Source organism: Colossoma macropomum, unplaced genomic scaffold (assembly GCF_904425465.1).
Source record: "Colossoma macropomum unplaced genomic scaffold, Colossoma_macropomum, whole genome shotgun sequence".
Lineage (NCBI taxonomy): Eukaryota > Metazoa > Chordata > Actinopteri > Characiformes > Serrasalmidae > Colossoma > Colossoma macropomum.
In genome coordinates this window covers 27,754,384-27,767,888 of record NW_023494804.1, presented here as the reverse complement: position 1 = coordinate 27,767,888, position 13,505 = coordinate 27,754,384, and the positions used below count along the sequence as shown (strand labels likewise).

General features: G+C 39.0%; 1 protein-coding gene across 2 annotated transcripts in view; it reads left to right on the top strand.

Moving 5' to 3' along the window:
* Positions 1-12,674, top strand: part of cadm2a (cell adhesion molecule 2a) — a 475,827-nt gene extending 463,153 nt beyond the window's left edge. For both annotated transcript variants that reach the window (XM_036594503.1, XM_036594502.1), the window contains 2 exons: positions 8,704-8,826; positions 10,586-12,674. In XM_036594503.1, coding sequence (XP_036450396.1) covers positions 8,704-8,826; positions 10,586-10,704 — 242 coding nt within the window. In that variant the 3' untranslated portion in view covers positions 10,705-12,674. The remainder of the gene's footprint in view (positions 1-8,703; positions 8,827-10,585) is intronic.
* The last annotated feature ends 831 nt before the right edge of the window (positions 12,675-13,505 follow it).

The window sequence follows — 13,505 nt, the reverse complement described above, 5'->3', positions numbered from 1 at the left end:
GCAAACACAGGCCGACAGCTGTGGGCTGGACGCGGCCTTGTTCATGGGCTCTGGTCCCAGCGAGACACGAACAAATGAGGAATCCTCCCAGTGCCATTTTTGCAAGTTCCAGCGCTTTGCTCCTGGGCAGCTGGCACAATGGGAGAGCTTTGTCAATCCAATTAGAGCTTTGTTGATCCAATGAGGGCTTTACATGTTGCCTACCGTCCTCGTTCTGCTTTTCTGAGCTATCTCTGGAGCTCAGGTGAGCACTTTACATATGCATGGGCCCGCAATGGGCTGCTTTACAAAGCTCTCATGCACAGTGGTCTGAGAATGAGGACTAGGGTTTGGCGGAGGCTTTTGCATTTAAACTTGATGAGCTTGGCCCTTATTCCATGGGTTTGAGTCATTTCTCAACAAGCACGCAAGACTTCCTAAAGGAAATGGAAGCGGTCAGGTAACTCCAGGAATGTCTCTGAAAATGTAATAATTTTATCTTCAGTAAAGATTTAAGGATTCTTAACTATGTATTTCCAGCGATATTGATTCAGCTCCGGTTTCCCTGTGCTGCTGATAGAAGGGCAGAAGAAAGTGCTGCGATGAAGGAAAAAATGGCCCCTCTGAGGTTCCGCCAAAGGACAGCTGCAAAAAAAGCTTTGTTTGAAACAGGGGTGAAGGCAAAGTTTGCAGCAGTGTCCCTCCAGGCCAGGTTAAATATTGAGACAGCCATACTGAGTGCCCTCAGTTCCAAACCCACCAGAGTACCGGGGGATTTAAAATGCAATGCAAAGGTCCTCGTTGTGTCAGACAGCACCATTATTGATGATCTATCACATTAATGCACATCGCTGCAAGAATTATAGCAACAATTTAAAATAAGGCAAAGGACAAAAAAGAAAAATCATTAAATTCTGCAGGCGTGTATGAATTACGAATAATAGTCCCTCCATTCATTATGTTTTAATAGTAAGAGACACTTTAAGTAATTCTCTGGAATGGACCCTTCTGCTCTCTCCATTTTACAGTGCCTGATCTTGTTAAGAATTTGACAGCGTAATTTAGAAAGTGGTGATGTAATGTCTCTGGACAGTTCTCTGTTCGTCTTGGCACTTGTTGTTCTTATCATTAAAGGGCCTATATTATATTATATTATATTATACATACTCATTATATTGAAATAATGATTTGATGTAATATGCAAACACTGCCATGGTTTCAAAATGTACCATTCACTCCCTAATCCATACAATGATTATATGAAAAAGAGCTGCAAAAACAAGCTGTTTTGAATTTGTGATGTCACAGAAAGCAACACATGTCTGCCTATTCATCCTACATCAGTTTAGCTTTGGCATTTTAAGATTGAATCTGTACATTTTTCCGTGGCAGGAGTGTTTCACCCTGACTGCTTTTTGAACAAAGCACTATACAAGAAAACAACACAAAATAACAAATAAGTTACAAAATAACCAGTTTAGCTCCAAGGGTTAAGGAGAGGTTGCAAAATGGTAATGTAAAAGCAAATTTTGGACCTGAGGAAAATAAATAAATAAACTATAAGAAAAAAGGATACGGGCCCTTTAAAATAAGTTACATCAGACAACCTGCTTGTGCCGCTTGGTGGTCACCAGCTGTATATTTTCTTTTTTCATATTTGGGTTAAATTATTCAGCCTCTCATCAGACCACACACATTTTTCCCAACACAATTAGAAGCTTTAATTTGTTTTGAAAATCTAATTAAACCACTCAGACCACCAGTGTAGTCCCTCGTGCACACGATTGGTCTAAAATCAGCTCTTGAGAAGCTCTGACATGTAAATGATTTCACTGCTGGTGTACAGTTCAACCCCATGACACCATGCTACTGTGTGCGTGTCGGGGCAGAGGGATGGATAGACACGGGCCGCACGCACACCGAATGGCAAAACAGATGTGTTGTCTGTGTGCATTTCTTTCTATCTCTCTGTTTCTTTTTTCATTAGGGATGTACAAATGAAGAGTGTATGAATCCGTCTCTTTCAGATGTAAATTCTCGTCTGACCGCATGTATGAGAGTCTGACGGCATACCAATAGCTTTTCCCAGGCCTTTTCCAACTTGGCAACCCTTCAGCTTTTCCCATTAGATACAAATTACTGAAATTTCTGCAGAAAGTGGAACATAATTAATGCACTGAACGTCCAATCAGTGCACTAAGCTCATGGTTAATTTCTTCAACATAGTCTTGCTTCTCCTGTGCACCCTTAACAGTGGAGGTTTCTAAATGGTGCTTGGCTTGGACAAGCAATTCTGAAAAAAATAAATAATTTGTAGAGAACTTACATAATGTGGAGGGTTCTTTAAACTTTAAAGTGCCCATATCCTACACTTCATTTGTTACTTATTTTGTTTTCATTAGAGACCACTTTATGATGTTTGCATGGTTTGCTGTTCCTTTCATCATTTTTACATCATTTTCTGACTTCTCTTCATGTTTTACACTTGAACAGGTCGTTTTTCGTCCCTGTCTGAAGAAAAAACAAACTCTAAAATAGTAACTTTACAGAAGAGGGCAGACTTAACTTTTAATGTAAGTCAATGGAAGGAGATTTTCTAAGCAGTTTTGGAGCATTTCTATTGGTCTATTCATCATGAAATTTTCGCACAGTATAAAGAAGAGCTGCTGTTCTCAAATGATACAGAAACATTAAAATCACAAAAAATGGAGATACATGTTTTTCTTTGGACAGTGACGATTTGTTACAATGTCTTTATGATGAATATGTACGAATTACCTCTGTTTTCAATGAGCCAATTTGCCATAGGCTGAACAGGGGGGCATATGTAAATTAGTTGTTTTTGTGACATCATAACTACCTTTTTTCTACCTCACTTTCCATATATGGATTGTATGGACTGGTGAGGAAATTGGATGTTTTAAAATTTTAACAGTGTTTACAGTGTTTGCTTTAAACTGTTTAATTAAAAAAAAAATCAGGGAAAATTTGGCTCTCCATGATATGGGCCATTTACAAAAAGGAGCTCTGTAGCCTCTTTCTGCAGCCTCCCTAGTGGCCATACATAAATAATTAAATAATTGTATTTATTTATTAGTTTATTTATAATTAAATAAAATATTTTACCTGTAATTCAGTTATCAGATTAACTAGGAAACTCACATGTTCACTGTGTTGAGCTGCTAGCGAGCAATGGGGAGTAAAAGGGGAAGGCTCAGAACTCCTTGCTGTGAAAACAATTCACCCCTCTCGATGAAGGTGGCCATGCTGAGATAAAACTTTACCGATTAAAAATAACATTCAAAACACAGTGACTGTGTCCAGACTAACACTGACTGAAACAAAGGGCTTGATAAAGGCTAGAATGAATGGGGAACACCTGAGAGAGGGAGGAGACAGAGACTACAGACAGGTGAGGATCCTAATAGGAAAGGTGGGAAAAGAGGTGGGGCAAAGACCCAAAACAAACACAAGCACATGGCAGAAAGCACATGGCTACAAAACAGAGCAAGAAACAGACACATGAACAAAGGGGAAACCATGATAACCACACACTGAAAGGTGGTTGAAGGAATCAAAAGTTGTACATTGAGGGCACTGTAGCCACTGGGTGTGGCATGTGGAGGGTATATCTAAAATCCAAAAGCCTGAGGCAGCGAGCTCATACACTCTATCTTTCAGCACTCTTGTGTAGCATAATATCTATAGGCTGGGAAAACAGCCAGGGAAGCCGAAAGCACATGACAGGTGGATGAGAGGAGCACTAAAGCACACTTAGAGGCCTGCAGTTCTTTATTGATCGGAAGCTAAAGGCCTTGTGATTCACACAGCCGTTCTAGGGGAAATCTGAGTAATGGACCACAGGAAAAAAAAAGCTTTGATTTTTTATTGCTTAACTTCATGGATTCCTTGTGTATCTTCTGCAGCCATAAAAATAACCTTGACCTTTAGTGGGTAATCTAGAGAGCAGAAATACAAGCTTACTCCAAACTGCATAGTGTATCACAACTTACTGAAAAGTGTTGATGTTTTAGATGTACTGGACATGGTGTGATTTCCTTTTAAAATAATGTAGAAGCCCACTGCAGTCGACACCGAGGGCTTTGACACCAGTAATATACTGCATACCGCAAAACTGTGGTGTTTTATGTCCTCGCAAAGAGAAGCTTAATGTCCAGCTGAGTTCATAATTAAATCCAAATGAGCTCCTACTTAAACTCATAACGTAGTTAATAAGTTGGCCTTTCCATCCCAGTGCATTTGTCAATTACTTGTTAATTTGTTTAGTCTGTGATGCTGTAGTACTGTTCAAATGGAGGAGGCTAATGAAAACAGTTCTGCTTTTTTTATCTGATATTTATGAAATAGAGCACACAATGTTTCATGAAAGCTACTGTAAGTACATTAAGGACATTATGTTTCATTTGCCTCTTTCATTGACTTTTAAAAAGAGACAGGATGATGTTTTGACTAGACGTCTCTCATAATTCTCATGGCTAGCCAACTGTGCTCCCCTATACCCTTGAATCAAGTAACACATCATTGGTCACCTGGATCAGAAGGTGCTTAGACGTCTGTGTGTTCATCGGAGAGAGACTGGGAGTGTCCCCTGCTGAATGTTAATGGAGGGAGTTTTATTGTGCTCTGAAGGTGAAGCTGTTGCAGCTCAGCACTTTCTCTTCAGAGCCACTCTATAGCTCACCTAAGGAAAGGAGGGCAGCGGTGCGTACACACGCACGGCACTTCTCCATGTTCGTACGTTTCTCACCTCAGCCCTTAAGAGCGTTCATTCAAATGCCTTAAAGATTACTGCAACAGTAATCCCAGACACAATCCCAGCTCCTGAGGGGGCTGAACTCGAATGTGGCATTAATATTCATGCTACTTTGAATTCTCCTCCCAAGGAGAGGGTAAAATGGCCGTTCGGCCTCTCGGCCACTCTGAGATGTATTAGTTTGGGGCTAAAAGGTGAGCTTGCTTCCATATTGCTTCCATGTCACGGAAAACCATATTGTCCTCACTTTTCTGATATATCGGTTTACTTAGTAAACTACTTAGTAAAAGGACAATTTAATACAGACACTGAAGGGCCCATATTGTATAAAACATTTTTTTTTCCGGAGATTGCAAGTTTAATCTCTGGTAATGACATAGCCATCCATAGCCAGAGATCCTAGAGAGCATACAGGCCTACCTTGCTCTGGGTGGGTATAGAGAGACAAATCGCTCAGCTGACAAAGACTTCACTCTCTCAGTGCTGGTAGGAGAAAAAAAGGGAAAAATACCAAAAAAAATTAAAATGTACCTCTCAATCCAAAGAGTCCATGTAAGGAAAGTAAGCTGCAAAAACAGTCCAGTTTGAATTTGTCATGGTTGTGACATCACATGTGACATAATTTATATTGTTGTGAAATCACATATTAAACAAAGTTATATATGATAGACCTCTCAGCCTACAACCTTTAATTCACTCATTCACATTGCAGTGACAAAGAGTGTTGTTACTGCAGACTGTAGGGAAGTTACTGGTGTGGAAGTAGAGCAAATGATTAAACAGTGTGCTGTTCCTAGCTGTTCGGAAGCAAAGGTATCATTGCAGTCTTCCAAACAATACGGACATCTGAGAGTTTGTTGCAGATGTTTGTTTGAGTTCAAATTTAACAGTTTATGTTAATTTCAACCTGGACTATGTTTTAAATGAGGCATAATAAAGCACAGCCTCTCAGAACAGAGCACAGTAACAAAAATAGCCAGTTTGATTCTGAGGGGTAAAGAGATATTGGAAAATGGTCATGTAAAAATAAATTATAACATTTTTTGGTGTATAAAGTCACAAAAATGTTGTAAGCAGATTTAAAAAAAAAGGCCCTCTAATGTGACATCAGAGGCTGTGTGCTCCTGAAGCTCCTATCTGCAAGTCCGGGCCGCTTGGTGGGGTGCGGCTGCAGGGCTTGGTTCTAAACCTCTGCCAGGCCATGCCACAGGCAGGCAGTTGCCACCAGAGCACCACAGTTTGAACCCGTTCAATTTGTTAAATATGTGGGAGTCGCGCAATAGGGACTGAGAATAGCATTATAAATATTAAAGGAGGAATTTGCATGCGGCGCTCCAATATTAAATCACATAGAGAGGGCCGTCGCAGGCCTTATTAAAAGATAATGTGTTCTGGAGGAAGAGGGATGCATCGCTACCTCAAACTCCTCATGGCTAAGCCAAAATCACCACCCAGCAACGGAAGAGAGTTCTGATTAGTTTAACCAGTCAGACACAGACAGACTGGGTGGAGGACTCATATATTAAACTAGCGCATTTCCCACTGTAACAGCCCATTCCCCTAAACTGAGCAGAACGTAATGAAATGCCCCGCGTTTGCCCGTATCAATCTCCCTGGCTGTAGAAATTAGCTTTCATATCGTTATCATCTGCCTGGCTCTACAAAGAGTTTGCCGTGTCAATAGACTTGCCCTGGGAAGGCTCTCATCGCGGTGGCCTCATTGGCCACTGATATAAATAGAGCAAGGGCTGAAGATATCCAATTATGACAAACCCTGAAGCACATGCTCTGGGTGACTGGCCCCTCTCTCACCCACTATTGAGATATCACTGTTTAGCATGAGGAAGTGAGAACAACTTAAAAGCAGCCATAAGTGCCATTGCAGAGACAGAAGACACACTATCTGGTGTGAGATGGTGGTTGTACCAGATCAGGCTAGTTCTATCGATAGAACGTCTTGTTTTTCATGTATACAATATGTATAATGTATACAGGAAGAGTATACCATAATACCATAAGGAGAAAACCTTGTACACACATACAAAATATAGAGACAAAATAGGCAAAAGTTTGATCACTCCCGGTCACATGACGTTTTATGTTGTGTGTCAACACATCATCTACAGAAACAACAGGGCATTTTACTACAGATTTTAGTGCACAGTTTCCATTTATTTACTCAGTTTGACAAACTGATCATGCCATAACCTTTGTACAGGCCACAATGTATGTGCTATTTTTTTACAATATGTTAAATTCAGCAAATAAATGGTTATTGTCTATTCAAATGTGCAGAAATATGTTCTCCATAGAGGATTTGTTCATTTATTTTCCCTTAGAAAGTAATGTAATTTGACCTGGGTGTCCAAGCCTTTTGCATATGACTGTATATATTTAACTGTTAATATTCAAAAACTACTGCACCTTTACATTGTGTAAATTTTCTCTGACAAAGGGACCAAAAGAAATTTTGAAATGTCATGGAAAACTGAATTTTCTTTCTTTTAAGATGTAAACATTGTTAAAGTTTCAAAACATACCATACAGTCATTTTATGGACACTAAGCTGTAGAAACAGCCTATTTCGAATTCATGTTTCTGTGATGTAATGAAAATCATTTACATATATCTGCATACAGAATCTAGAAATTTAGCCCCACCCATTCATGGTGAAGTTATAAGAAGTGTTTCACCTTTAACTGCTTTCTGAATTAGGCACGATATAGGGCAGCCTATCAAAACATTGGTTATTTATATACATCAATCTCAGGCACAGTAACAAAAACAGCCAATTAATTAGAAGGAATAAAGAGAGACTGGAAAACAATTGTGTACGATTGAATTAAGACAATCCATAAACCCGCATAAATGCCATAAAAGAAGCCAAGGTGGTAGAGAAAAAGAAAGAAAAGGAGAGCAGGATTAATCCAACGCAGCTACATCAGTGAATTTTCAAAATTGCATGTGTTCTTAATAACACCCTGCTGTGATAATCAACCCTCTCATAACCAGCCTTCATTCCTCACCCTCACTATTGTTCATGGGCCAGTGAGCTGAATTTTTTACACCTATTTTATCATGTGTGCTGGCAAAAGACTAATGTCTGTGAATGTTTTTTCATGCTAGGTGACGATAGTACTAGTGTGCTGCTTACTTGAAGGGTCTTTCTAGGCATTCAGGACGTCTATGACCCGGTCAGGTCTATGTGGAGGTGAACAGCAGGTCTTGTTTTGCTTCATAAGCCTCCACAGTTCAGGCGTTCTGAGTGTTCCTTTAAATTTGTGTGTATGCGTTTGCGTACATGCTCTATTAGTCAAGAGCAATGACCTTAAAAATTGGCAGGCTATGAAAAAGTCCCTCAGCTTGCCAGATTCTGCCTCTTTTACCTTGTCTAAAAACCAGAAACTGTTTTGTGGCTGCAGTCTACAGCCATCTCTTCCAATTCTGAGCTGCTAATCCAGTCCAGAGTGGCACACGTACACTGAGGGGAACTGCAGCTGCCAGTGGAGTACTGTTTTGTAGTCTGTACCTTGTCCAGTGTCTTCAGTGCAGGCGTATGAATGAGCCTGAACGAATGAAAAATATGATGTATTTCCCCTTTGTATACACTTACTTAAATATTCATGCATTCACTTCCAGACTCTTGTCGCTATGCTTAGAACTTTGCTCCTCAGGGGTTTCTAAATAATTCACTTTTTCCAGCTGTTTGTGTTTCAATTTCTCTTCCCTAAAATGGCCACTTTGAATATTCTCATATTCTCATTGCTATTTGGACATGGAGTGTTATTGGGGGATATTGTACTCTGCGGGGATGCACAAAATAACAAGGTTTTTCTCTCTCTCTCTCTCTCTCTCTCTCTCTCTCTCCCTCTTTCTCTCTGTGTCTCTCTCTGTCTCTCTTTCTCTCTCTCTCTCTGTCTCTCTCTCTCTCTCTCTCTCTCTCTCTACAGATCCTAATGCCTTGGGGCAGCATGGTCCAGACCATGCTCTGATTGGCGGCGTAGTGGCCGTTGTTGTCTTTGTTACCTTGTGCTTAATCATCGTACTGGGCCGATATCTGGCGAGGCATAAAGGTAGCGGTATTACTACTGAAATAAAAATTTTAAAAACAATATAATAATAATATACCAGTAATATAACAGTGCCATATTACCATTACCAGTAACGGTAATTCCAGATGCCGTAATGTGTTTTTGTCATGAGAGCTTGGGTCACATGTACATTTTTGCTGTGAACTCTAGTTAGCCAACATGACATCAAACATTATGGCTTCTGTCATTACAACTAACCGTAATAATAACATGACACTATTATATTACTGAAGACAATCTGTCACAACAACTCATAACAGCACATGACATCTACCATGACATGCTCATTTCATGTTTATGTCAGGGTTATGTAGCAGGGTTCAAGTCTTACCAGATTTGCATGTACAATAATAAAAATGTTTAATGTGACAATTAAATACATACTTAGGCAGTTTGGTAATGTAGTTTGAAAATATTACTGTTTGAATGGTTGAGCATCATTTTTGTTTCATTGTGTACAATAACTGTATCATTTCATTTAGCACTGGTTGCTAAATAACAGCTCATCTTGCACTGCAGCTCACCGTTACTAATACTGCGCTCACATGTCTGCGTTAAAAAATGTCATTCAGTACCTCATAGCAGTACACGGCCAGAAATGTAACTCTTGATGGATCTCTCTGTGTACCATCTGGGGCACATCACCACTTGCTTTAACAGAATTTTCTGTTGCTGCTCCATTGAAAATAATGGAATATCTGGTTTGCCACCGTCTGTCTGCTGCAGCATTACTTGAACGCAGCATTAATTTCTACTTTAGCACATACAAAAACCATAAATGGACACATTAGATAACTTTTATATAATTTGATGGCAGCCCATTTGATCAGATACTGAAGAAGAGTGTGACAGCAAGCCTAAATCAATTTCTGAACTTGTCTGAACAGACTTCAGTCAATAGATGTGAGGCCAAAACATCTAAACAAACTGGAATAAGCCATAAAGTGACAGAATACAGTTCAGCAAACAAGATGGGCAGTGCAATGTTTTACAGACTTTGGCTGTAACAAAACAACTACTTACATCACTAGATGTAGTCAATCAGCCAAAACATGTTTTGGTTCTTTAGTTTTGAACTGGAGTTCATTTTATAGTGTACAGTGAGTCAAACTACGGTACAAACCATGTGGACAAGTCTGTGTGACACTACGACAATTAATGAAGGCCTAGATGCAGTTTGAGTGGGTGTAGAGAAGTTTTGTGTCTGTATTTTTTACAGGAACTGTTTTGGCTGTTTGGGTGACTATTGAGTTCTAGTGTTAGCAATGTTAGCCACTCCAGTTCTAAACTAATGAAGCAACAACTGGACTCCAAACAAACATGTCTCGGCTGATGAAGTACATCTGGGTTAAGTGGAAAATTGTGTAAATTTGATTTAATTTTGCCAAACAGTTCCTTAAATATGGCAAATATTGGAAAAGGTGAGCTTAACATGATATTGGGGCAGTTTTATGACTCAATGTCAGTAATGCGAAAGACCAATATTAAAGCACATTTGATAATATTCAGGGCTTCTTTGCTTTACTTTTATCTTTATTTTCTTTGTTTTTTTCCCCTCGTGTTCTATAACTGAAGTATTACATATTGGTGGTATACTGGTTTATTCCTACAAGAATAGTCAGTTTCAGTTATAGCCGGTTTCTGTAAGAATAGTCTGTTTCAGTTGAAGTTTCAGTTATGTATGAGTGGATGGTCCTGTTTCTGTAAAACTCTTTTTCACTGTTATCTTTGACTGTGACAGGCACATATTTGACAAACGAAGCCAAAGGAGCGGATGATGCCCCGGACGCAGACACAGCAATCATCAATGCCGACGGAAACCACGCACACGCAGAAGAAAAGAAGGAATACTTCATTTAGACTGCGCTCCACTCCTTTCTCTCTCTCTCTGTCTCTCCCTCTCTGATCCTTTCTTCCCTGCTCCACGTAGGAACCTTGTCTGGCAGCAGTGGAAACTTCTCCTTCACTTCTTTATATCCTCTGTTCCTCATGCTTTTCTTTGCATTCCTCTGTTTAGTGCTCCTCTTTCCTTTTTTTCCTGATATCAATTCATTTTGAATTTCAAATGCCACTTTTTATGAATCACCTAAGCATAGCTGCTGAAGATTTTCGCCTTTTTTGTTCACAGTGTCTGTAAAATACACACAAAACAAAGTGAAACGTGCCCCGAACCACCCAGTTCGACAATGAAAGTCCTCCGCCCTCACTACTTCACTTCACAGTGCCTAAATATACAGACATCCATCCAGTTTCATTCAAATGCCTTCTTTTTTTGTCAAGCGTTTCATGATTGGTGTTTTGCTTTTTATCTTCAGCGTTACGATGAAGGTACTGTCATTTTTATCAGATCTGTTGTTTTTTATGCTTTATACTCTTTGTGGTTCATTTCAACTCCATTGCTGTAACAACAACGTTTTTGTCCAAATAAAAGATGTACATGGACTAATTTGCTCAACTTGAAACAAAGGAGGTGGCTTATACCCCTCTTAGTCTACAAGAAAAATGCTCGTCAGTAATTAGACCAAGTCTAAGTGAACATTCCACATGACATGAGGCCAATAGCCCACACCCATCATTAAAATCAGTATTTGTACTTGAAATGTAGATATTGGTATGAAGCCTATATAAATAGGTCTAAGGTCATAGAGCTACTGAGTCCTCCCATGTGTTTTTAGTTTGTGTGATTTTTTGAACACCAAAAATATAGCTAGTGTGATAGCAGGCCAGGGCTCGGGGGTTGAAGGCACATCGTTTTGTAGAATGAAGTTGTACCACTACATTTTTCTGTCCTCACTGTGTGGCATATTATGTCCCTATCTAGTCTGTATATTCCCGCACTGTTACACTCCAGGACATTGCCATGAATATGTGCTTATTATTGTGTGAGGAAGCCCCCTCTGCAGTTTACATACACACGTGCCCTAAAATCTGTACTTTAGAAGGTTAAAGATATTTAAATGATAGCGTGTTCAAGTTTATATGGTCTCATTAGCCTTGTGGGGCCAGACGTGATCTCAAAACAAGAGCGTCTGGGACAATCATGAGGAACTTTGCAGTAAATGTGGATGGGAGCATGGACTTATTAAGGTGGGAATCAATAATATTTAAACCAATCCAACTTCTTGTGAAGCAGGGGGAGTACGACACTTGGTGTACTTTTCAACACTGTCTGACAGACAGCAAGTCTCATAGCTCATAGTTAGCATGTCTGAAAAGTGCCCCCCAAAAACTCCAATTAAACATGTAAATGTGAATATATAAAATCTGGTTTAAATAAATATTACCTCTTACAACCCTGTTGTAAAAGCAGCACAGTCCAGTTCGGGTTTAGCTGGTCACCTTGCATGATCATGCTGGTTGACCACCATACCAGCATCCAAAACACAATATGTGCTGGTTTTGCTGGTGAGCAGCTTTGTCCATGCTGGTTTTTCTAAGAAGAAAGAGAAAAACAGTTCTCTAAGCTAACAATAGCGTTTTGCTAACTAGCTTCTTTTGCTAGCTAGCTAGTTTTGCTTGTGTTGTCTATTGTACGTTAACAGAGTATGGACTAGAGAAATTTGGGGGCAGGTTTTATACGTTTTTACGGTACAATTTACCTCAATCCAGCACCAAAAGTTTAACAAGTTCTCCCCAGACATGCATTCTTGTAACAAGTTCATATCTGGCCTCATAAGACTTTGATCTTATCAGTCAGGCTGACTCACAGAAAAGAAGTACAAAAACAATAAACTGTAATAGCATTTTTAATATAAACTTTGAAATAGCACTAGTAATGAAAACTCATTGTCCTAAGATGGTTACAATAGATGTTATGTGCCATTTGAGGTTGTTTTGTCCAATTGATTTGATTAAATGTAGAAGCACAAGAAAAGTGTTCAGAATCACGTTATCGGTGACCACATGACACAGAATGGGAAACTAGAACTAATCTCAATGTTCATGAAATGAGCCAATATAATATAAAACATATCTTATGGTCAACACATCTTCACAACATTGATGAATGGTTGAAGTGTTTTTTAAAATAATCTGTGTTTCTTTCTGTTCTTTTGCTTTTTTAAAAAATTCTGTTATGAATAGGTTCCCTTGTTAATAAGGCTGTATATTACATCTGCTAAATGTAGTAAGTAGTGAAAATTGTTGTTAGACTTTGGGAATCCCGCTTATCATCAAGTTTGTATATTAGCCGATTTAGACATTGATTAAAAAATATGATTTTTTTTATTGTTTTTGTTCATTCAGGATACTTAACAAGCACTCCACATTTTTGTTTTTCGTTTCGGCATAAAGTATGTATATACTGTATAAGTACTACATTTTGGTAAGAAAAAGAAAAAAACATTTTTGATGTCATGGTTTTATTTCAGATCTTGTAAATGACTCCATTTCACTCGACTGAAAGACAACTTAGCAGGAGTCACTATGAATCAGGAGGAAACGTGTTGATAAACATGCCTATGGAATTATAATAATAGATGCTGCAAATTGAGGTAGTGTTTGAAAGTGGGTAATTTTAGCATTAAACACAAACCCTTAATGTGTTATTGGTCACAGTGAATAATGAAGAATATAGTAGCATCAAGCTAACAGCAGTATTTTCCGAGAAATCGATAGCTCACTGTCAGTCCATGTATCAGTCTCTTGTGTAGAAACAGAAT